We start from the raw sequence: 25543 nt of genomic DNA, 5'->3' as shown, positions 1-25543 counted from the left end.
GAAGAAGCCAGCTGTCATTTCAGATGGAGAACTGAGGTTACTGCAGACTTTAAGTCTGCATTAAGCCATTGTAGGTAAGATTACTCTTGAGAACGTGTGCTAAATTTATCCAAAAATCATGTAAGGTTTTTTTCAGCCAACAAATGTTGTGTACATTCTTTTATGATTATATGTATTGTATATATAGATGTCATTGTGATCATACCTGATTATGTGTATTTTTATTTACATTTAAAAAAAAATAATCCAAGCAATGTGCATTCAGTGATGAAGTGGTTTTACCTAGAAGAGGACCTCTTAGGAAAGTGTTTTGTGTCAAAATTTGTTGCAAAATCATCACTCTTGACAGTACCTGTGATAATCAATGCACAATGTAATGTGCAGGAGCACAGTCAGCACCCATATTCCCTAGAACCTTTCTGACTTTGAGATATGCAGAGGTTCCTTAAATTTTACCTTTACTTTGATGCTTTTTGCCTTTTAAGACTTCTCAAAACTTTTTTTTTGTCTTGAAAACAGTTTCAAAATCCCTAATAATTTTTAAAGGGCTTTGTGGCAAATACTACTTCAATTCACTCACATTACAAATCTGCATCTAGACAAACACTTGACAGCACAAAATATACTTATCTTTGTACCTGTGTGTGTGTGTGGTTGTGTATATGAACCTTGAAAAGGTAGTCTGCTCCACATCCATGAGGATGCCAAACTGTGCATGGTTTAAGAGAAGTATCACTATGAGGGGAACAGAGAACTTTGATTTTAAAGTGTTTCCATATAGGTACACCCAGAGTATGATTTGAAAGCAATAATAATTTATAGAATAGTTGCAGGTAATCTTTGTTTTCCATCTCTGGTTCTGACCTCTGCTGTTGAAGGTTGTTGTGAGGTCCTCTAAGGTTGTTGTGAGGTCCTCTAAAGTGTATATGTAAAAATATTGTCTAACCACTTATAAATATATTTGCTTGAACTTTCAAAATGGATTTAAAGAGAGAAAACATCCTGTCAGTAAGTTTGTGCTTTCAAGAGTACTACATGGAAAACTGTTCTCCAAGTTAAAAATTTTTAAAGACAAATAAATTTACCTCATTTTTGTTTAAATTGCTAGCTTACATATCTTGCATTTTTGCAGATGTTAACTAAATAGGTCATGTTAAGAATTCTGAGTAAAAAATTATCTTTGAAATCTTTTATAGTCATTCACTTGTTTCAGAGTTCTTAAAGACACGTGTGATTTCAGTTTGCAGTTAATATGTTTCGAACATTACCACCATCTTCCAATCCAACGGGAGCAGAATTTGATCCAGAGGAAGATGAACCAACTTTAGAAGCTGCGTGGCCTCATCTACAGGTACTTAGTGAAGATTAGGAAGTTGTAATTTAATAGAATTTTAACATTTAAATCATTGCTTATTGACTCAAAATGACTTAGGTAAGGTGTTTATATCTGTAAGTTGCTTTTCTCTGCTATACCTAAAATACTTTTGAATTTACACATAATATTAAAAAAAATCACTAGTGTATTGGAGGTTAAAGGCTTGCTGTTTCTTGCGGTGCAGATGCAATTGCTGTGACTTAAATGAGCTTCAGGTTGTCACTAACTGCTTTGATCTGACTCTGGCACAGTTCTGGCTTTGAGAGGTACTATGACAAAGAGAGGAGAACAGAGAATTTTCAAGACACATACTTCTGAGCATGATGAATATTAGATTATTCTGGGTCCCATGAGTAAAATCTAGCAATGGAGCTCAGCAGAATTTGAATGTGATTTAAAGAACCCAGAGTTCTTGCTCTAGATAAAAACATACTGCATTGAGAGGGCAGGAGCAAATCTTTCACTGTGTGCAATATAAATTTTTTTAAAAAGTGTGCTATACAAATATAAATAAAAACAGTCCTGTTCTGAGCAACTAATCAGTAACTTTGGTAATGTACTGCTTATAAAATGGTTTATTGTTTAAAAAACTAATACTGTTTTTTGTCGGACTTTTTTTTCAGCTTGTTTATGAATTTTTCTTAAGGTTTTTAGAATCTCCAGATTTCCAACCTAATATAGCTAAGAAATATATTGATCAGAAATTTGTATTACAGGTAAGGTTTTTTTTAAAAACAAAACATATTTAACTTAGAGCTCCAAATCCATATTATCTTACAATGCATTAGGTTCAGGTAAAGTGCATCCTTTCTTTTTTCCTCTTTGCAGCTTTTAGAGCTTTTCGACAGTGAAGATCCTCGTGAAAGAGATTTTCTCAAAACAACTCTTCACAGAATATACGGGAAATTCTTAGGCCTGAGAGCTTACATTCGGAAACAAATTAATAATATATTTTATAGGTAATACATTTTATAGCTTTTTTCCTTTTTTTTTTTTTTTTTTTTTTTGAGGGGGAGGGTGGTGCTTCCAGCTTTGGTACACTTCTCCACAAGTCATTATACTGTGAATGTTTTACAGTCCTTCCAGCATGTCTCTGTTTTCTACCCACAATGAATGTATGAAACTTCCCATTTAAGAAACTAGCAAAAAAGCTGACACATACTGGGTACCATTCCATGAATGGCACGAGCAGTACCAGCTGCTTATCTTCTCTGTATGTGGTAACAAGTGAGCCTTTAGAAGAGATAGAGAGGAGTTGCTTTAAAATAATTGGGAAGCCTTCACTCTCCTGCAGACAAGAGCTCCTGACTGGCCGTATCTAGAGCCAGTATGTCATTAGATAAAAATACACATATATAATTCATTTCTGAACTTTTTTTTTTTACTTGCTACTTCTTGTGCTTTACCTCAATGAGATACAGAAGCAAAGTCTTCAAACACAGATGGTTCTGGTGTGTGGCTTTTGGAAGACTGAGAAATGTTACAGTCATTAAATTGACTTCATTACAAAGAATGCAAACTATTACAGTTTTCCATATTTTTCACTCTGAAATTTATGAGAGATGATGTCATTTGCACTGCAGAAATAACCTTTCCATACCAAGTTGTAAGGGAGAAAATCAAACAGAAAAAGTTTCTTATTTCTGTAATACTTTTGAGCTGTAAGTTGAAACTTTTTGCATTTGATTGTAAACTCGTGAATATGAACACCAGGGAGGAAAGCTGTGTCAATTTCTGTCTTGAATTAAGGGTTTGTATGTGACAAACTCAAAGTATGTGCAGAATTTTTCAAAATGCTTCATTTTCATATACTTTTTCCAGCAAATCTTCTTACATAAGCCTAGTAAGAAACAGAAGTGTGGTCTTTGTCTTTTAGTCACTAATCAGGATTGCATAAGTTCTGTCCCCATGGTATGCTAATCTTACTTTTTTTTCTAGTGTGAAATATATATATTTTCTTAAATTATTAAACCAGTATGTTCCTGCTTATTTGCTCTTAAGGTTTTAATATCATTGTCTTTAGTTTTGCTTGAAATCGTCCTGAATTACATGGAGAGCATTTTAAGGAGAAAAAAGTCATATCAAATACTCTGGATTAAAAGTAGTTTTTAGTATGTTGGTCTACGACAAATTTTCAAATAGATAACAATTTTCTAATAAATTAATATTATCTTCTAATAAGTAAAATTTTTGATAATTGTAAAATACCTGAAGTTGTGCATAGAAGTTTTTCAATAAACTTACACTCAGGCAATTGGGAAAAATGCAGGAAAGGTGATTGCATGGGAAATTACAGTGTTCTGTCAAACAAGAATTCAGGAAAATTTGACTTCCTCAGTTTATTACAGAGCCTTTTGTGTGCATAGGAATCTGTAATGCCAAATAGCTCTTTAGATCCATAAGTAGTAACTGTTTGAACACCTTGTGCTTGCGTGTGCTATAGAAGGTTGAGTCACAGCATTTGATTATGCCAGATGCTCTGTGTTATTTTAATATTTAAAGCATTGTTTGCTGTGTTCCATTTCGCATTATTGAAATGGCATGGAGTATGATTGGAAAAGGCTCAAATGAGTGTACTATTATTAAATGTGGAGGGAAGGAGCAAGCGTGAAGGTTGAGAGCAGCTTGATGTGCTCTTGATTTGTTTCTATATGGAACGTGCATGTCTGCTATAGAACAGGGCCGTCAAGTACACACAGTGTCACTGTCTTTAGAAGAGTTTGTAAGACTGCTAAATTGTTCTGGTGAACTCTGCAAAGTTTCTTTTCCACTGTGTGCTTGTTTTCTTCTGAGTGACTAAAACTGGGGAGGTGAAGGCTACCTGTAATGTTAGATGGTAATCTTGTTGGTCACCTTGCATCTCTATTTGGCAGTAACTGAGTAAAACTTTTCATTTATTTAGGTTTATTTATGAAACAGAACATCACAATGGCATAGCAGAATTACTGGAAATACTGGGAAGGTAAGTTGTAGGTTTTGTCTAATTAGACTTGCTTTGTCCTCAGAGGAGGCTTTAAAGATTGAGTTGGGAATTGCACATTGTTATGAGACAAGATGAAAATAGCTTCCTGGCATGTGGCAAAGCTGTAGCTGAGGATAAATTTTTTATAAGAGCGCAGAAATGTGGCAAGAGCTTGAGTGTAACAGCAACATTTTTGGGGTGCGACAATTTTTTATATCACATTTTAAGTCTTATTTTCTAGCTTAGGAACCCTGTGATTAAGATTAGTTGTAATGCAGCTGTGATTAATGTGTAACTAATTGCAATTTGTTTAAAAATTCTTCCAACTTTACTAAATGTGTAGCAGGTAAACAGACAGGACAGATAGGTTGTAAGTTCTCAGAAATCTTCTGTTAATCTTATAGTAAACTGCAGTGATACATCTGAAAGCCCTTGAAACAAGAATTGTACAACATAAAGCTGATAGCCCAGTCAAAACTGGTGTGGTTTTTATCAACTGCTTTCTCTCATCCATGTGCAAGCTTTTATTTTATATACATAATACACTTCAAAAGCATAGTTTATTTTACTTTACAGTTTTTTTCACATCTTTGCACATAAAAATAACAATGTAATGTCGCTTAATTTTAGAAATATGTAAATTTCACAGGATCAAATAATGAGTCAAATTGGCAGGGACCTATGGAGATCATCTAGTCCTACCACTCTGCTCTGGGCATAGTCAGTGAGAGTGGGCTGGAAGCTCCACAAGATCTCTGGGCAACCTTTTCTGCATTGGACAACCCTGAGATTAAAAAGGGATTTTTCTTCTGAGTGAAGCTTCCTGTTTCAGTTTGTGCCCGTTGCCTCTTGCCTTTTCATTGTGCATTATTAAGAAGAGCAACTCTGTCTACGTGCTGTCTCATCTGATACTGTTACACATTGATAAGACCCCTGAGCTTTTTCTTCTTCTCTAGCCTAAATGGTCCCAGCTCTCTCAGCATTTCCTAGTATGTGAGGTGCTCCAGTCCTTAATCACCTTCATGGCACTTTGCTGGACTCTCTCCATTATGTCCATATCTTTCCAGTCCTGGGGAGCTTAGAACTGAACCCACCACTCCAGATGTGTCTCACTAGTGTTGAGCAGAGGGGATGGATCACTTCCCTCAACCTGCCAACAACTCTGTTCCTAATGCAGCTCAGGATGCTGTTTAAATTGAAAAGATGTTTTGTAAATTCTCCATATCTACATGTCTGCCTGGAATAATTATTTAATCTTCAACTAAATATTCAATGATTAACAGAAGTTACAAACCTATCATTACATCTACATGCTATAAAAGTAATCAAGTAATACTGCTCAAGATATACTGAAGACTGTCTAAAGCTGAAATACAAGAAGATGGAGCTAAATCTACAAAAGTTACGTCACTGACTCTTTCACTTTAGTTTTTTTAGGTTGGCTTTAAGTGTTAACGTCGTAAAAATTAAGTGTTTTTTTCCCCTCAGGTTTCCAAGTCAGTATTTCTATCATCTAAGTAAGGATTCTTTGCTGTAAACATGCTATACTGATGGGCTGATACTGATGGGGATGGGTTCTGCAAGTATTTTAGCAGTCCATGTGTTTATTTTTTTTTCCCTTGTCTGCTGTCCTGGGTCAGTCTCTCTCCAATATTCAGTCTCAGGTTCCTTCTTTAATTCAGTGACGATGCTGATAAAAATATGTATTCAAAGCTTTGTTTGTAGTGAGTAGTTCATAACAAAAATTAGAATCTGAAGTGCAAACATAATCATGTATGTTGCTTGGAAGAAGAATTTAGGACCTGTGAAAGATTTGGGTGAGGTGTGGGCAGATGTTGATTTGACTGTTCTATTTATTTAAAGAGCTGGATCAAAAATGAAGTGGTCTCTGGTGCATGTGGAATCTACATTTTTCTGCTACACTGTGTTTACCAAAAGTTCTCAAATGTGCTATGAAAACAAGAGTTTGGTACATGCAGTACAGTAGTGCAGTTTTTGAGTAATTGCTGACTTTTATTTTTTAATTTCTTTCCCTGACAGCATAATTAATGGATTTGCCTTACCATTAAAAGAAGAGCACAAAATATTCTTATTGAAGGTTTTGTTACCACTGCACAAAGTGAAATCACTCAGTGTTTACCATCCACAGGTAAGTTTTGTTTGGCACTTTTCTTAATAACATAACAGTTGCAAAAGTCTACTATGATTGACACCTTCTGTTCTAACCTGTCTGAGCTGGATTGGTCTTTCTGTTCCCCTTACTTCATAAACTAATTCTTCTACGCCTTCTAGTGACTTGCATTCATATCAGCAAGAAGGGTTGCCTATAGGGTTGCCTGTCTTCTCTCTCTGACATGTCTTACTGAATGAAATGGCAAGACACTTCAAGTGAATTGTGTGAAATACCAAAGTAAAGTCACAAATTCACACTGAAACAGCAGCAGATATTCAGAAAGATTTCACTGACAAATCCAGATATACGTGATGAGAGCTAATTTCTATAATCAATTTTAAATTTACTTTAGAAGAATGGAGAACACTAGCTATAGTAGCCTTTGTACATTCCTCATATTACCTGGGTGGATTCTTGATAGCAGTCATCAAAAACAAGAAAGGAATTGGGCTAACCAGCTGAACTTCCATAAATGAAAAAACATTAGAAAAAATGTTTAAGCTGTTTATGAGGTGTGCAGTGATACTCCCATTTAAAAATTTTACTTTAGGATTATTGGCGAGTGCTAAAGATGTAATAGTTGACTGTCTAGGCACAAAGTATCGTGCTTAGAAGTGAAGTTGGTAAACACTAATTCAATCTAATCTTGCATCTGCTTTAAATTGATACACGTAGTTATTACTAGTTCACTTTCTCATATTGTAGCAAATCTTATGATTTAAAACTGTTCTTTGCTTTTTTGACTAACTTAGGTGCTGTGCTTTTTTGACTAACTTAGGTGATGAAGTTGAAAATATTTTTAAACAAATGTGAGACACCAAAATATTAGCAACTGGAAAGCACTTCAGAGTTTAAAATCACAATTTTGTTTTCTGTGATTGAAAAGAGGAAATGAGTTGAAATATGAAGTACAAGATAGGAAAAAAAAAAATCTAATTCACAAATATGGAAAGGGGAATAAATTGCCAATTAATGTAAAATTAAATCCAAATTATTTAATGTACTATTACATTTAAAAAAAAAAAAGACATCTTCAGTAAAGACGCTTCAAATTTTCATCTTTTTGTAGCTTTTTGTAGCTAAATCAGATATTGGCACTCTAGCTTTTCACTAGCAGCCTAGATAAGGCCAACTAGGAGATAATTTTTGCTATTCTACATATGTGTGGACTTTATGAAGATAGATTTACTTTCTCAGCTTCATAGTCTGTTCCTTCATGTTCATTTCCAGGAGATCTGTAAGCTTTTTATTCATAACAAAAAGATGAAATCTCAAATATAACAGTAGTTTGCGGATTGATTTCATCACCAAAAATAGGTGCAAATTCCCATTCCCTTACAAGAATCTCATTTGGAGATGATTTGGAAAGTGACTGTTTCCCTATTGATAACAAGAGGAGAGGTTTTTAACCTTCCTTCTTGGCAAACCAAAGGAGAAACCAGCAGATATGCAGGTTATTACCTCTCCAACAGGAGCTGATTCAGCCTTTGCAGTGCTGGCTTCTGCCTATTTGCCTCAGGGAAGCTCTGGAGTTGTATTAAAGTAAGCAATTACGTTTATATAAAGGAGAACTTCTAGGACATGGATTTCTCATTTGTTTTAGAATTTAGTTTCTTTAATTAAAACCAGCAAAGCAAAAACTATGTAAAAACAAGCAGGGCATTTGAGCAAAGATCTAGTAGATGTGAGTAAACAGTGTGTTCCTGTGTCCAAAAGTCTGTTTTCATGTTGATTTCATACCGTTTAATAGTGTATCTTTATCAGAGGATAGAATCATTTAACAGTGAGGCTTCTTCCCCAGATTTGTAACTGCTTGTTCGTAGTCTCTTCTCTGTTTTTGCTATCTTCTCTTTGTATATTAAGAATCATTTCAGTATCCTAATTCATATTAGAAAGAATTGGTCTGACTAACCCTATCTTTTTGTATCTCCTTGTTTTCTGGTAACAATTTATCAATCCTGATCACTGATCCACTGTATAATGAGAGAAGAATAAATATGGTTTTCTGTTCAAGCCTTTCTCCCCCTCCTGTGAATTCTGACTTTCTCAAGAGACAGTATACAAGTCTTTAAACAGTTGAAAGTTTATGTTCCTATTATAATCTAAAAGATGAGTACAGACTTGAGTACATATGCTTTAACAATTTTTCCCCAGCTATCTCTTTTGTTGTTTCTTTTTTTAAATTGTCTGCCAAATAACCTTGTAAAATTACAGAAAAACTGTTGTTTTTATCTGGATTCAGTAGTGTTCTCCAGTTATACTGCTGATTTCAAAGTGTGTTCAATTTCACAAGTGTTAATAAAATATTTTCTTTTATTTTAGCTGGCGTACTGTGTAGTTCAGTTTTTAGAAAAGGACAGCACGCTTACAGAACCAGTAAGTTTATCTTGCTATAATATGTTTTTGGAACATTAATATCTCTTTCATCTGTTGACTGCTTAAGGAGGTTTGGGGAATAAAGTATTGATAGGTAATTGTTTTTAATCAGAAGAGTCAAATATTTAATCATTTCGATCTATCAAGTGGATTTCTTTTTTCCCAGCAACCATTTGGAATGCTCAAAATGAATTAATGCAACTTGAAAATTATCTGTTCTGTTTGTTAAAAGATATTTTATTGTGCTTATTTTGTTCTAGCTGATTATATCTGAGACGGTTGATGCAGAAGCAGTTTAGTCAGATGCTTACTTGCCTGAACTGTGTTGTGTTGAGAAGCTGATGATATGCTAGAGCACAGATTTCTGGCACACAGCTACGTACTGATGCAAGGCTTTTGAGTCAGATCCTGACTCCTTTTGAATCAAATACCAACTTGGAACATAAACAAAAACAGACTTTGGTCTGGCTGCACATAGCTGAAGAGATGAATACTCACTGTCCTAAATAGTATATAGGGTTTTGCATCACTAAGCCAACACATTTAATCACTAAGTTGCAATCTGTAAACGATTGCTGATAATGAAAGTGATATAGAATTAGATTATAACTGTTTCCATTGTAAAATGGAAACTGAATCTTAAAGCAGTGCACAACTGAGCAAGAATTCTCTTCTACTTGGAGCTTCTAGTCTTTAAAATACCACGTCTTGTACATTCTGACATTTGTGCCATATGAGATCTTGAAATCTTAGCTTTCTTCCAAATATCAACTGGGATGTTACATATTTCCTAGTACAAATTTGAACTAATACAAATCCAAGTTCATTTTCCTTTTTTTATCCCAAACTGGTACATAATGCTTACATTTTTTAATCATGGTGAGTAATGCATATGCTAAGTTCCCCTTCCAAAATTCCAGTCATTACAAAATAAAACCCTTTGTTTTCCTTCATAATTGTCAAATAAGACATTTTTACATCTTATTAAATAAAATATGCATAAATTTCCCAAGGCTTCATTAATGACATAGTATCTACTCTGACAATTAAATGGATACATACAATAAACATACACTGATTTCTCATTGAGGTAGTATTTCATTGATTGTGTTGCATTTCACATGTAGTTTTTAAGCTTAAAAAAATCTGGACTTTTATAAAAGTATCATCCATTTCAGAAAATAAAGAATGCTCTTTTTTCCTAAATAAGAGAGAAAGTTTGGTGTCTTAAAACAAAGGCTAATAGATTGTTGTAACTTAAACTACATCAAAGCTGTATAGAAGTTTTTTAGGAGAGGGTTGTTGGGGGTTTTGCTTGTGTGTTTTTTTTCCAAGAATTCTGTGCCTTTTTTCTCCAGTTCTACATCTAGAACTAGGCAAACACTGTCATATTTTTGTTCTTTATGCGGCTTTTTAGGTCGCTGTATGTACAGCGACTAACAATTTAATTTCAAAAAGTATGTGCTATGGTTTTGTCTCCACAAAAGTACATTGCATCATGCAGATGAAAGTGCTTCCATTGAGTTTTACTCCCAGAGTATCATATTTAAAATACGGGACGATTTAGTAAGTATTAATCAGACAAGCTAAAAGCAATCATAAGTTGCACACTTCTCAAAGAATCTGTTGAAATAGTTAAATTGTATTGATTTAAAAAGAGGTATAATAGAAGATTTTAATGGTACAGTTGCCAGATGAAAGTTAAATTTCATAGAGAAAGATACTGAAATACAAAGTTTCCTGCATGCTCCTGGAAAGTAAGTCAGAATGCAGAACAAGAGAAGGAAAGATTAAAGGTATCTCTTGTTGACATACCAGTTCATTTATTGTTAGATATGCTTACATGTGAATTGCAACTTTTCAATTCACAAGTTTTTCATCAGTTTGTATTGGTTTAGTTTATCAAAACATCACTAGTTAAAATTACTGTCTGACATGGGAATGCAAATATCCTGTCCCTTTAGTGACTAGAGTCCTAAGCCTTCTGTTTTTAATCTTTAACCACAGAACAAAAGCATTTACAAACATGTGCTTTCAAGAACATACTAATTTCTTATAAAAATATCTAAAATGGAGTGATATGCCAGTCATTTTGAAATATTTAATGTGTTTTGAAATATTATTTAAAGAAAAGTCTTATTTGAATATTATTAATAGCATAGTATTCATTATGTCTTCAATATAATTTTGCATGTTTTTGTTACTTAAGTGATGATGTAATTGGAAACTCCATTAATAAGTACAATTGCTAAATATGTTAACTTCTAATCTGGTATCACTCTTCAGACTTAAGTTCTTCAACCTAAATATTCAATAGATTAAAGATTTTTTGGTTTTCAATTCAGAGGCCTTGCCCACAGATGTATAGATTCTTTCTGAATACTTGTGAGCCCTCTGAGAGATTGCTTCCTTTTCTATCACATTTTATGGATCCCCTTAAGACTGTGATTATAGTAATGTAGTCGATTAAATAAAACTTAATGTGTAACAGTAATCTGCCTGGAGTAGTCAGTCACCTGTCAGTCTGGGTATTTATGGTAAGTCTTTCCTTAAAATACAGTGATAGAGCTTAATTTCTTGAGCCTTGAAGTACTCCTCCAAGAAAAAAGAGATTAAAAACTGCTGTCACTTAAGTGGCAGATAATTTTTCCCCATCATATATCAGCAAATTTGCACTTTGACATTCACGTTAAGGTAGTTATCAGGTTACTTTCTGTAGTCTTCGGATAATTTTTGAGCAAGTTTTTTAACAGTATAACTCTTCTGAGAAATTGTTTTTAGCCTTATCAGCTATTATTTCTGTGACTGAACCATATTGCTACTGTCATGTGGGACAAGAAATTTGAGGGTTTTGTTCTGTTTAAAACATTGAACTTCTTAATGACATGTGATTACACAACTTTTATGAAAACTGTGTTCACTTTGCTTCTGCAGGTTGTAATGGCACTGCTGAAATACTGGCCAAAGACTCACAGTCCAAAAGAAGTCATGTTTTTAAATGAACTAGAAGAAATTTTAGATGTTATTGAACCATCTGAATTTGTAAAAGTAATGGAGCCTCTCTTCAGACAGCTAGCCAAGTGTGTGTCCAGTCCACACTTTCAGGTCTGTATTTCCTGAATGTACAATCCGATGAGAATTTTTATAGAGTGAACTTGGTATTATTTGCTGCTGCTGTTCACCATACTTAACTTTATTTCTTGCAAAAAATCGTCAACTTTGGCAAAAATGGGGTATCCAAATGCCAGCGTTATTTCTTTTCAATAGCATAATACATGAGTTCATATTGGCTAATTCACTTAAGCTCTTACATTAAGCATACCACTTTTAAAAGCTTGGTGTTTTCAGAAGTGCCTGAACATTTTCAGCAGATACTATTTGCATTTCACTGATTATAATAGAGTTCTATGGATACTCTTTTTCTGGGGGCAAACATGTCTCTGCTTGGATTTTCTGTTAAAGAAAAAGCAGGTTTTCTGTCCTTCCATGAGTAGCTTCCAGTTCATGATTGTTGTGGTTTAACCTGGCCGGCAGCTAAATACAACACAGCCGTTTGCTCACCTTCCCCCCTCCCTCTCTGGGATGGGGGAGAGAAATGGGAAAGTGAAGCCTGTGAGTTGAGATAAAGACAGTTTATTAAGACAGGAAAATAATAATAACAATAATGATGATAATAGTATTACTAATAATAATGTGTACGAAACAAGTGATGCACAATGCAACTGCTCACCACCCAGCCTAACCCCAAGCAGTCGACCCCCCCACCCCGGCCAGCCACCCCTATATATTGTTTAGCATGACTCCAGATGGTATGGAATACCCCTTTGGCCAGTTTGGGTCAGCTGTCCTGGGTCTGTCCCCTCCCAGCTCTTGCTGCACCCCCAGCCTGCCCGCTGGCAGGACAGAGTGAGAAGCTGCAATGTCCTTGGCTTGGTATAAACACTGCTCCACACCAATTAAAACATCAGCATGGTATCAGCACTCTTCTCATCCTAATCCAAAACATAGCACCCCACCAGCTACTAGGAGGAAAACTAACTCTGTCCTAACTAAAACCAGGACAATGATATAAAAATCCAAATCTCAGTTGAAATTCTTCTTACCTTTCAATTATTTTTGCCAAATGTTTCTATTACATGCTCTTTAAGGGGTTGTCTAAAGAAGTATCCCTTTTTTCCATGTTGTCTTAGGTGGCAGAGCGAGCATTATACTACTGGAATAATGAGTATATTATGAGTTTAATTAGTGATAATGCAGCAAAGATTTTACCCATCATGTTTCCATCCTTGTACCGGAATTCAAAGACACATTGGAACAAGTAAGAAACATTTGTACAGATTCTGCCTTCTTTTATGTCTAGTTTAGGCTTGAAAGTGGTTCAGACCTTACCTTTGAATTGATAGTTTTAAATGTGCTGAGCTGTTTATTCTATGATGATAAAGTTACTGGATAAGGAGATCGCTGTAGTCAAAATATTAAATATTAAGAAATGAAGAAGAGGATAGTTTTTTCCTCTTTTCATTAAACAAAAACTGTTTTAGTACGTCAAATCCATGACACTGTATTAATATAAACTTGGCACTAATCCATAGTTTAGATATTTCTAAAGACAAGCTATGATTTCTGATATCTAACCTCTTTGCTCATTTGCATTTCTTCTAAATTCTAGTGGAATATGTTGTAGATCAGGCCTTTTATTTTCTTTTACTGTTCTTGTTTTTCTTCCCCTTTTTCTGTTTTCTTTCTCCATTGACTATTTTAACTTTTTTTCCCACAATAACATAGTACTTACGCATGAAAACAGTCCTGGTCAGCTCCTTTCTGCAGCTGTTCCATTGTGAAGGGCCTCTTTGTTTGAGCTGTTGTGCAACTGCTGGGATGGTAAAAGTATCACAGTCTAGTGCTGGCCATGAACTGAGGACTAATGGGGGTTCGGCCAAAAATACCTAATAAATCTGCCACTAAACATAGGAAAAGAAATGGAAGATAAAGTGATGTTAAAGTGATTGATTACTATCACTGATTGTAAGCAGTAACAAATAATGTACTTATTAATAACTGTGATTCAGTGATGCAATTATACATAGTCAATATAGATTTTCAGTTATTTTTCTGGCTTTCAAGGCCGTGCAGTCATTTTGTTCTGAGCAAAGTCATGCTACCCAGTACAGCTGCACTCTCGCTTGCAACTCACATGCATGATACAAAGTAATCACTTAACTGATTGCTTCTTTCTTTGGTTGTAATAATCAGTAAGAGATTAGACTAGAATTGCAAATTACTCTGTAGAATTAAGTGCTTCATAAGGCACATGGGGTTTTTTGATTATTTTTTTCTGTTGTTTTCCATATCACGTTTCTAATGCTTTTCCAAAGAGCCCTGGCATAAATGTTGAAGTGCTGTTGCTGTGTGGCAGTTTTCAAAATGAATGGTGTCTTTTCTAGGCTCCTTGTAGTCCCTTTGATTTGTCAGTTGCCAGTATGTTACTTGTATCAATAACTTTAATACAATTTTGCATTTTTCTCTAATAACTCTAGCTTGGTTAGTGTCAGCTACTAAATTTCAAACCTAGTCCTCTGTTCTGATAACACATAGTATTAAAAATGAAGTTCAAGCTTCAAAAGTATATGTGACTAGTACTATAGAGTAAGTAAACTGGTAATTTTAGCATTCATGTTAGCCCTTCTGAGAGTGAACTGAAACTTCCATTAACTGGTGTTGTTTCCATTTTTTTTTCCTGAAATGATGTAATCTTCCAGTTATGTAGGCTATTGGCTTCTGTTGACCAGAAAAAAAAAAAATAGATTTCAAAGTTTAAAGTACTCTGAGTTTCAACCAGAAGTTTTACTTATAGGACAATACATGGCTTGATATACAATGCTCTGAAACTCTTCATGGAGATGAACCAAAAACTGTTCGATGACTGCACACAGCAATTTAAAGCAGAAAAACTGAAGTAAGTTTTCATGTCAGTGTGTCTGTCTGTTCTTGAATAATTTGTTCAGAGTGCTTTAGCTCTGAAAAACTGTCTCTCTACTGGGAAGTTGTGCCCATTTGATTACAGTATAAGTCTCAAAATTCACTTCGTGAAATTTCTCATATATGAACTCTTTAAAATCTTCAGAATAGGGTGCTTCGTGTAGTCTTTGCTGCAGATCACCATCTTCCTGATGAAAAGTAATTTTTTGGAGAAAGATGCTGCTAATCCTGGAGCCCAGTGTAAAAGATCTCTTGAACAGCTTAGTTTACATCCTATGTTTACTTTAGCATGCTTTATTTACCCAGTGTTGTTTTCTCTCATGTTACCACTCGGTTCTTCCCAAAACACTTTTTGTGTATTTTCAGCATTGCATTGTGTGCACATGTGCATGTTTTCCTAGAAATTCTCCAAGAGAAAGTTGTCACTTTTTTTGTAATACATTATTTGCCAGAAGAATCCTGATGAGTTTAGTGCATTCCTGCATAGGCCAGTGAAACGGCAGGGAATTGGAAGCTAGAACTTTTCTGGTTTATGCCCAAAAACGTGGCTAAATCTTATGATCATAATGTCACTTATCTTCTGTTCCTCTTTTTCCCACTGGACATAATTTTGAGACCCAGAAGTCAAATGTATTAATCACTTGGTGCTTATTTTAGAAATTGGGGAGCATAGTTAGAAAGACAGTATTGAAAATTTGAATTGCATTTTTAATTTCAAAGTGAGCAAGGATTCCCTTAAGTAACGTTTCCAATTATAAACCTATATTAAAACAATATACTGGAAGTAATATACATTTCTAATGTGGATGAACTTGCCCAGATTTTGAGGGTGTTTATTACGATTTCAGTAGAAATAAGCTTGTAGTATAGTATAATTTTTTTTAAAATACATATCAAAATGTGAACACTACTTTTTTGTTTTTAAAAGAACAAAGACTATACATTTCTCTCTTCCATTATAGCAAATAAGTAGAATCAATTTTAAATCAGAAGGCAGTCTTTTCTCCTTTCTTCTTTGTTTTAGGCCTGTTGGCTTTTTTTGGTTGTTTTGGGGGGTGTTTTTTTTGTTGTTGCTGTTTGGTTGGTGGTTGATTGCTTGTGTTGTGTTTTTTTGTTTTGTTTTGTTTTTTGTTTGTTTGTTTTTGTTGTTGTTGGTTTTTGTGGCATTTCATTTGAATGTGAGCAAAGGCAAGCAGAGTATTAAGGGTTACATCAAAGCAAAATAAAATCCCTCACTGCACCACAGTTTAGATGGGATGGGCATTTTTCTACCCCACTCCAAACTTAGCTTAATGAAAAGTTGGAGACAAATTGTGTGTAGACTTGTTTTTAAGTATGGATCATCTGCTCAGTATTTTGAAGTCTGAAAGCCTTTTTCAAGCATTCTTTAGCTAAAAGCCCTTTTAAACTCTGCCACCTTGCAAACATGTTTGTTCTCAGCTCTGCATGAAGTTGATTATCTATTAGAATGGGGAAAAACAATTTTTAGTATTTAAATTACATCGGGCATAAATCAGAGACCCAGAGAATATCCCGAGTTGGAAGGGACCCCTTTGGATCATCAAGTCCAACTCCTGAATAAAGAATCAAACGTTTTATCTTCTTTTTAGTGTTCAATACAAAATATCCCTGGGTGTTTTTTTTCAAATTATCATCTAAAGCAGTTGGGCTGACAATAAGAATCTCTGCTTTTTATATATTAAAAAGTTAAAATGCTTCCATGTAGACCAAAACTTTTGAGTTGTAACCATTTTAACACAGTTAAAGACTAACTGGTGTCAGTCAGTTTGTTGCTTTCATGAGAGCATTGGTGTTCTTGTTTTTGTTTCCTTTTAATGTTGTTTTTAGATCATGGGGTATTGCTATAATGCAAATTGTCCTGTCAACAGTAAGTGGTGTTTTGAGTGGTAAGCTGAAACAAGCATAGACAAATAATTTGTTCTGGTGAAATTTTTCATATTTAAGAAAATGTATGCAAGTTGTGATACAAGATTCACCAAGCTTCTTTTGCTATTTTTGCTTTTAAACTTTTTTTTTCAGAGAGAAGCTAAAATTGAAGGAACGGGAAGAAGCATGGGTTAAAATAGAAAATCTAGCCAAATCAAATCCCCAGGTATTTAGAAAAGATTAACATAACATGTTCATGTTTAAACACTTTAGTTTTGTTAAATATCAGTGGGGGAAACAGGTCTGACTGATCATGGAAATAAAGCAATTTCACTAATTGTATTATGAAAGATATACAATAAAAGTACTTTTAAAATTTGTAACCTTTCTCTTGTGCAAGTAATTATTTAAAAAGAAAAAAAAGTTTCTGAAAAATATGATGTGAAGTACTTTTTCCTTTTCTTACAATAGGAAATATACTGTATTGCGGTTTGAAAAGTTATTGTGCAAAATTATGGAAAATATAGAGATGCCATAAGTGGTTTCTCTTGAAAAGCTGTTTTGCAAACAATATATTACAAAAGAGATCTTTCTGCAAACTGTGAGTTATGACTGATCAGTTTTCCTCTGTGTCAAATGGATTAAAGTAATATTGTACATTCTTGTCTGCTGCATTTGTTTTCATGTTTGCAATGGGCTGGTCTTCTGATGGACCTGCACGTCAGGTTCTTGCTAAAAGGGAAAGCATCCTGTCAGGCATTTGTCGAAGTAACTTAACATTATTGAAATTTTGATAAAGAAAGGTTCCTTTAGACTACTTATTTTGAGATCATGGGATGGTTCAACCTGGTTTTCCCCCCACTTACCCACCCTCCCATTGCTTGGGGAATGCTGCTATATTTATTTTTTTCTGAAGGATCATTTTTCTTTAACCATGCTGATTTGTTGCTATGAGGAAAAAAATGTTTCAATTACTTCGCAGCAAGAAACTTACTGTACTGTGTCTTTGCAACTCAGAGTTTAAGTGGTGGAAGATTGAGTAATGGTACTCTATGAATGGCAGCAGGACACTTTATCATCTCAGTGCTATTTTAAAACAAATTATGGGGTCATCTTTTTTTCAAAGGAGAAGGAATTTCAAAAATGTTTATTTCCTCTTGTGGCATTTCTCAGGGAACTACTATTAGTGTGCTCAAATAAAAAAAAATGTTCCAATCATTTGGTACCACTATTGACAACAGATCAGTTAAATGAATTTAAAAAGAACTATGTGTAATGAAAGTAGCACTTGTTTTTCAGTGACAGAACATTCTCTAATCAGATAGTCCATACGAAAGCCCTGGTTGAAGAGTGTTTGATATACACGGTCACTTGCTAGCACAAACGGTGGCATGTCTGACTAAAGAAGTGGGTAGGCTTGTGGTAGTAAAATGTACAGTACTGCAGAGTAAAATTGCTTTTCTTCCCAATTAACTTGGTAACTCAGTACATTTTCTGAAAACTGGTAAGCACAACCTGTATACAGTATATTCCGAATAGTAGTTTTGAAGAGAGCTGATAATTGCAAGCAATTAAAATATGATTAATTTGAACACTGAGTACTCCACTGCATAAAGAATTGACATAAGTGTATAGGTGCTTCTAGCATACTCTGTAATGGATTTTAGCAGTTCCACTTCCCACCCTGAATTTCTATTAATGTTTACTTTGTCTGTTTACTGACAATTCTCGTTCAGAGCTATTCCTTACTCTACATGGCACAAGAATACATTTTAAGGTTTTTAGATCTTGATAATTAATTTGTTAAAACATTGCTGTCAGTGTCATCTCACATGCATTATGTTATGGGTACACTTAGATACTAAAATATTTTTGAAGAAAAATGGTTGAGAAAGTGCGTGTGTGTTCATAAATGAGTTTTGGTTTAAAGACCACATCTCATCTGAATTAAAATAGAACTTAAGCTATTGATAAACCATTGAGATTGCAGTATTTTGATTTAGTTTACAGCAAACTTTAGATACTATACAGCTGTTTTCATAGCTTTTTTTAATCCACAAAATACTTGAATGGCTGCTTTATTAAACTTTTTTGTCTTAAGCAAGTATTTGATTTTGAAATTATTTTACATCTGTATTAGCCAAATTGTGTTTTTAACAGTATATTTTCTTTACAAATACAAAATTGCACCAGCAAGTTAAATCATTGTGTTTAGGTTGCTACACTGTTCATAAATCACTAGAGAATGTATTAATAGGGTTTCAGTTACCAGAATAGAACATCGATACTGGCAAAACCTGAATATATTTTCAAATTCAGTCTCAGATAAAACATATTTTTCATACTCTGACTGTTTTTCAACAGGACATTTCTGCCAAAATGAAAGTATTGGAGTTCCATTTTTCTCCATCTTTCATGTGCACTTGGGAGGAAATTTATTACTTGGTAACTAGAAGCATAAGATATTGAAGTTAATCTCAATTATAACATTCAAGTGCTCTAAATCACTCTTAGTTTTTAGGTATTACTACTAAAAATGATTATTTTAACACTTTGCATTTTATTAGTACCCAACATATAGTGACACGAGTTTGATGAACAGTCCTGTTGCAATGGAAACAGATGGGCCTTTAATTGAAGATTTGCAGATGCTGAAAAAGACAGTGAAAGAAGAGGCTTGTCAGGTAAAGCTATGTGAAAATAATAAAGCACTCGTTACAAATTGAATTAGCAACTCTGCCAGATTTATAATTTATTCTTAATTTTATTTACTTGGTTAATCCTATAAATGAATTTGAGTTACATTTTCATCTCTTACTGTTGTCTCCTAAAGTAATAAACTTCATTAGAGCTGCTACTTTAAAGTGATACTGTAGCAGCAAGGAATAGATTGTTATTATATACAGTTATGCCTGTGGATCTGCTGTATGGGTCTCTTTAGATAGTTCTGCAAATATTTTGATTCCTTTCAACTTAGAAATAGCTGTCTGAGTCATGGCAGAAACAAAGGCTATGCTTTAAGGATAATTAAAAATATGGCTAAAATCCAGTGTTCTCTATATACCAGTTTTGTTTATTTAAAAAAAAAAAAAGTTTAAAATAGTCAGATTCTAACAATGACACTTCTTTTGTCTGTTATTCAGAGCCTTCTTTTTGGCTAAAGCTACTATGTTCTGACAAAATTTATGAAGTGTCCACCATAAAACTTGCCTTGCCTACACGTAGGCTGTTTTCCTCAATCCACCATCTGTCATGTTCCATTACCTAGTAAAAGGCAGAGTCTGAAGGCCATTCCAATTGTCATTAGCTTATGGTTAGTGATCTTCAGGATTTTTTTATATTCAATTAAGTGGAACAAGAGTCCTGACATCAAAACTAGACATTTGGAGAGCTATTTGAACTAGGAGCTAATGGAAGATGGTAAAGTAACAGGGAGTACTACAGTATCGCTAAGATGTCTGGTAGAACGTCAGTAGTATGAATAAATCTATATCCAGCAATTTTTGAGACCAGAGAAGTGATCTCAATGAGTGGCTGAGATAGGAGATAAATTCTGTTTAACAAAAGTATCAGACAAGGAATTTAATACAAATAAGCATATGGTGAGCGTAACATTCCACATTAATTTTGTAGAATTCATTAATTAAACAATTAAAATTATATTTATGCATTATCGTATTTTATGTATTATAATAAATATGGCATTTTGCATCCAGTAGGTTGAAGTTGAAAAATACATATATATGTATATGTGTATTATACATATATATCTATATATATACACACACATATATATGCCTCAAAGTTATGCTCTGTGACAGCTGACTTTTAAACAACCACTTCTGGAGTGGATTGCAGTGAAGCTAATGGAAAAGAAACAAACTATAAAAATAAATAAAATTCCAAAACTTAGTTTAGAGCTGTTGAAGCGTTCTTTAACCATCACTCCAAGTGCATGCTTTCCTGCTTTTCTGTGTTCAGAAAGTGTGCAAGAGGTAAATGAGATTTTTCAAAGATCCTGTCTTAGCAGAGCTAATGGGATGTTTTGAAGCAGGAGTTATTATTAACAGAAACTTAGAGATAACTCTGAGAAGTATAAAGCAAGAGGATTGGTAAGTGGCTCGCTAGAGAGGAAAAAAGAATGATTAAGGTTTAGGGCACTGTAGATAGCAGGCTAAATGCAGGTAGGATTCTTAAATTTATGAGCAGACACTGTAGAGAACTACATATACCTTGCTAAGTACTATCAAAAATTGATGTTAAAACGATTCACAAGAGTTACCAGTTTAAAGTCAAAAGCAAAATCTAGTGTTTTTAAAATCAAACTTGAGAAGTGAGAACTATGTCAAGATTTACCCAGTTTCAGGGAAAATAAGGCTTTGTCGGAGGTTTGGAATGTAGCAGAGTGTCAGTATTGAAGAGGTGCTGCTAGAATGGCTGAGGAAAGTAGAACAGCTTTTCTTCTGTACTGGACTACAGCTTCTATACTGGACTCTGGTAAAGCTGAATTTGACCACCACGTACTACTAACTTTGTGAACATGCTAGTGAAACAAAGGCAAAGTAAAAGCTGCTCAGTTTTTATATGGGCCTTTTTGGTTTTTGAGTCCTTTTATAGGGCTGTTGGGGAACAAAGGAAGAAAAAAGAGAGAATAAATGGTTGCTTTCCTGTGTGAGAAGAACCAAACGGCAGCATGCCAGATTTATCATGTAATGTTCACTGTACCTGAAAAAGAGGGTGAGAAATGTGAGGTGACACCACTTGCAGATTGCAGTTGTACGGGTTAAATGAAATTGTATGGGGTGAGAAAGTGCAGACCTAACTGAGCTCAGATGTATGGGGCAGCATAACAGATGGGGAAGGGAGGGGCGTGGGGGGGGATGAGAATATCTGCAGAAAATCAGTCGCCTTTCTCAGTCATCTTGTTAGGTCTGTGTTCATGCAGACAACTCAGACTTCGAGGATAATTTGTTAAAGAACATGAATTAACATCAGTGATCTAACAGCTGAATTAGGGTAGATGAGAAGGACATGAGGACTGTATGAAGGCATCATTAGTTAGTTTTATGATACTTTGACAGGAATATTGTTTGGTTTTGACAGAGCATCAGTACTCTAACACAGGAGAACCTTAAATTTTCAGATACGTGAATGGTGCGAGTAAACAAGCATGGAAGAAACTAAGATCATTTATCTAGGATGTAGAGAAACACAAAATTAAAAATGGAAAAATGATACAAGGAGAGGACTTTTTTTATTTTAAGGATGGTTATAATCAAGGGACAATCATGGTAGTAACATAAATGCTAGCAGCTCTTGTTTCTTTTTTTTTTTTTTTTAATTGTATTTTCTTCTTAGTAAAAAGAAATTGTTTCAAGACTTGAGACTGGATAGCTGGTGGAATAAACAGGAAACAGTAAAAAAAACTTTTTCCTTATCCTTTTTTGTTTCAGTCCCTGAAAGGAAAGTGAACATACTGATATGAAAGAAATACTTTAAAATAATTGTTCAATAATTAATATTTTTGGTTAACTTTGTTCCATTTTGATTTCAGGCACAGAAAGACCAGAAAAAAGATCGTCCTCTCGTGCGACGCAAGTCAGAACTGCCTCAGGATATCTATACCATGAAAGCCTTGGAATCACATTGCAGAGCTGATGAATTAATATCACATGATGGGCATTAAACTATTTACAGTGAAATATTATTTTGAAGGAAAAGTTGTTTTTGTTTTTTTTTTTCTGGACTCAGTTCTACAGTAGAACTTACTTTTTTGTGCCATACCAATCAGTTACACACAAAGTCAAAGCTTTCTTCAACCCAGTTCTGTAGGCAATAACTTAATAGAGTATGCAGCTCAAGATTAGTAGTTCAAACAATGGTAAATGACCCAATTCCAAATGCAGAATGTCGGGTTGACTATAATCAAGTGGACACAATTTCCTGGAGGTGTTATCATAGTACCAGCTAGCTGATAACATAGTTTTTTATCTTCATATTTGAGAAGAGCATTCTATGAACTATTTCCACCTAAAGAAATGAATGACCAATCGTTGGTACTGATGATAAACGTGTATTTTCAAAAGCAAAATTATTTCAGATTTAATTAATAAACTTTTTGTAGGATTTCTCAACTTTATAGTTGTTTCCACGTTATTGCTGTCTTGTAATATACCAGCAGTTTTGAAAATACACAATTGTTCTTTCATACTATAAAAACATGGCTTACAAACTGATAACTTTCACGACAATCCTCAATCATGATTTCTTTCTAAGAATTATGTAAATTTTTTTCTCCTTTACTTAGGATAAAGATATAGATCTATATATTCCATGTCCTAATACTTTATGTATATTTAAAGCCATATTTTCCAGTCTCTAGTATATAATACGGCACCAGTATTTGAGATATGAACTGGTAGAAGAATTTTTCCTAAAATGAAAATTTGTTTACGATGACTGGGAATAGATTGAATATAAAATTTCATTTTAATTTTTTTTTCCAAGTCAATAAAATACTCTTTCACTGTTTTCTCCCTTATCTGAGCTTTTAATACTCAGCATTTTTCTTGGGCTCTAGGAGTTCAGTATTCCATGGCAGATATTGTGTGTCATTTCAGCTGCATCAGTTTTTATCTGAAAGATGAACGTAGCCTTTCAGGAAACAAAACATTACAAGCTTGTGTAATTAAGTAAAATGAGAAAAAGAACAGACCCTTGAATTCCATTCTGCTTCTTTTTTAAGAGTCTAAGAGCTGAGGGGATAGTGACCATAATTTTACCGTGAAAATATTTTTTGTTGTAGTTGTAAAGAGCATATTTGCTGCAAATACACCTCACAAGTGAACTGAAAATGCATCTGAATTGCTGATGATCTTCAAATGCTGCTATATATTCCACAAGATTACTTGCATGTAATGAGCTTTTTGTTGTAGATGGAAAAGCACGGGAGGAAAATCTCTTTTAAAATATAGTGCTTTGTCTTCAATATTTGATTTCTCTCAGGGTGGCCAGTATTTTGACTTACTTATCCTGCTTACAAGCTGTTTGAAATGTGTTCTGCTATTCTAAGTGGGTGGTTAGTTTCTTTTGTCTCTGGCAGTAACATGATATAACTATGTTTAATGTCTTGATGCATAAAGAGATAAAAACGTGGCTTCTTTAAAAATAGTTTTGTTTTATTTTTTAAGGAAGTATAACGTCTCCTGCATCCATGAAAATATTGCGCAAAGCAGACATTCATAGTAACCTTGTGCAGATGTAGTGCCTGCTGTTTGTTGGTTGCATTTAACATACAATTTCCAATATTTGTTACATTGTCTATTGGAAGAAAATTGTTGGTGGTAAACATTGGCTTACAACAACTAAATTTAAAGACCAACCCAACCTTTAAGTGGAACGTCCACTGCGTCTGAAAACATTTCCTGTAAAACTTGAAAAAGAATATGCTTTACCATTAGGATAAACTATATTAAAAGAAGTTTAAAGATGCCTTCTCCTTTTGAGGGAAAAAGGGTGCTTTTTTAATTGTGTAAAGCAATGTCTATGTATTTTGATATACCATTGTTTGAACTTCCATCTTTAGCTGGTAGATTATCAGTTACCTTTGATTTTGGGTGTTCAGTATGTTTGTGCAAGAGGTTGCTGAAAGGAATTATTCTTATGTTACCCAAGGGAAAAAAAAATGTATATCAATGTTTGATTGATTGTGTGATGCTCAACGTATAAGAACATCTTTCACTGTCTAGATTTAATTTCTGTTCTTTATTGAAGATAAACACTCACCAAAAAGGGAAATGTTTAGAGACTTAAATTTCACCATAAATTCGTATTTGAAGTTTGGGCCACTGGACATTTGTTTAGGCACATTCCAAATCTATTACCACTAATGGTTTAGGATGTTTATTATCAATATTTATATACTTATAACCCTTTATTAAACCATTCTAAAACTAATATATCCAAAATAAAAATTAAAAAAAAAAAGTAGAATTTTGGTGACTGTTGTTCTTCATAAAGTTCTATGTTTGACACCTTTTCCTGTTCTCCAAAATTACACCTGTACATCAGGAATGTCAAAAGTAATATTACAAGTGTCTTTTTAGTGTGGCTTTAGTATGGCTTCATTTTAATATTGTACATACATTGTACCTTGTTTTATGGTAATAAGTAATAAAAATGTAGACTTCATATTTTGTACAGAATCGTCCTATGTACAGAATAAAAAGTTCCTAGAAACAGCAAAAATAGGTAAGTGGAACAATTATTTTTCATTAGACAATTTCTGTAACACTGTTAGTGGAATGTTAAGTTCAAATGTACCTACATATTTTTTAACATTTTGTAATTCAATTTTTTGTTCTGGCATTGTTTCTGAAGAACTTCATACACCTGCCATTTAATATGCTTTTATCTAATTTTAAAACAAAACAACAAAAAAATGGTGTATTATATGGACAAATAAAGAACATGTGAATTTTACTTGCTCATCATGAAACTAAATTTAGCTCAGGGCCTTTGGGGGTGTGTTCAGATTATCATAGTTTGCAGAATTAGCTGTGTGAATTAAAGAACAAAATAATTTCATAAGTTTCACAAAACACCCTAATCCTAAAAAAAAAAAAAAAAAAAAAAAAAAAAAAAAAAAAAACAGGAATTTTGTGGGAATATTATTAATAAAGGTATAGGGGCTAATATATGTTCAACAGAAAAAGCAAACTTAGCTTCTAGAATAGGTATCGGTACTGAAAAGAATTTGATAAATTTCCAGTCCACACATACAAAAACATTT

The 25543-nt window shown here is 33.9% G+C and overlaps 1 protein-coding gene across 4 annotated transcripts in view; it reads left to right on the top strand.

The window, feature by feature from the left end:
- Positions 1–25233, top strand: part of PPP2R5C (protein phosphatase 2 regulatory subunit B'gamma) — an 81169-nt gene extending 55936 nt beyond the window's left edge. For 3 of the 4 annotated variants that reach the window (XM_082761834.1, XM_082761833.1, XM_082761836.1), the window contains 12 exons: positions 1241–1351; positions 1999–2091; positions 2204–2334; positions 4278–4337; positions 6378–6486; positions 8833–8886; positions 11821–11991; positions 13077–13204; positions 14741–14842; positions 16906–16978; positions 19320–19436; positions 22307–25233. In XM_082761834.1, the coding sequence (XP_082617960.1) occupies positions 1241–1351; positions 1999–2091; positions 2204–2334; positions 4278–4337; positions 6378–6486; positions 8833–8886; positions 11821–11991; positions 13077–13204; positions 14741–14842; positions 16906–16978; positions 19320–19436; positions 22307–22438 (1281 nt within the window). In that variant the 3' untranslated portion in view covers positions 22439–25233. Of the gene's footprint in view, positions 1–1240; positions 1352–1998; positions 2092–2203; positions 2335–4277; positions 4338–6377; positions 6487–8832; positions 8887–11820; positions 11992–13076; positions 13205–14740; positions 14843–16905; positions 16979–17223; positions 19298–19319; positions 19437–22306 lie in introns of those variants that run through there. The other variant, XM_082761835.1, reaches the window with a different exon arrangement.
- Positions 25234–25543: the final 310 nt, after the last annotated feature.

Source organism: Aythya marila (genome assembly GCF_965140915.1).
Source record: "Aythya marila genome assembly, chromosome: 5".
In the NCBI taxonomy this organism is placed as follows: Eukaryota; Metazoa; Chordata; class Aves; order Anseriformes; family Anatidae; genus Aythya; species Aythya marila.
The sequence above is the reverse complement of the archived record's forward strand: the minus strand, read 5'-3'. Positions and strand labels throughout refer to the sequence as shown.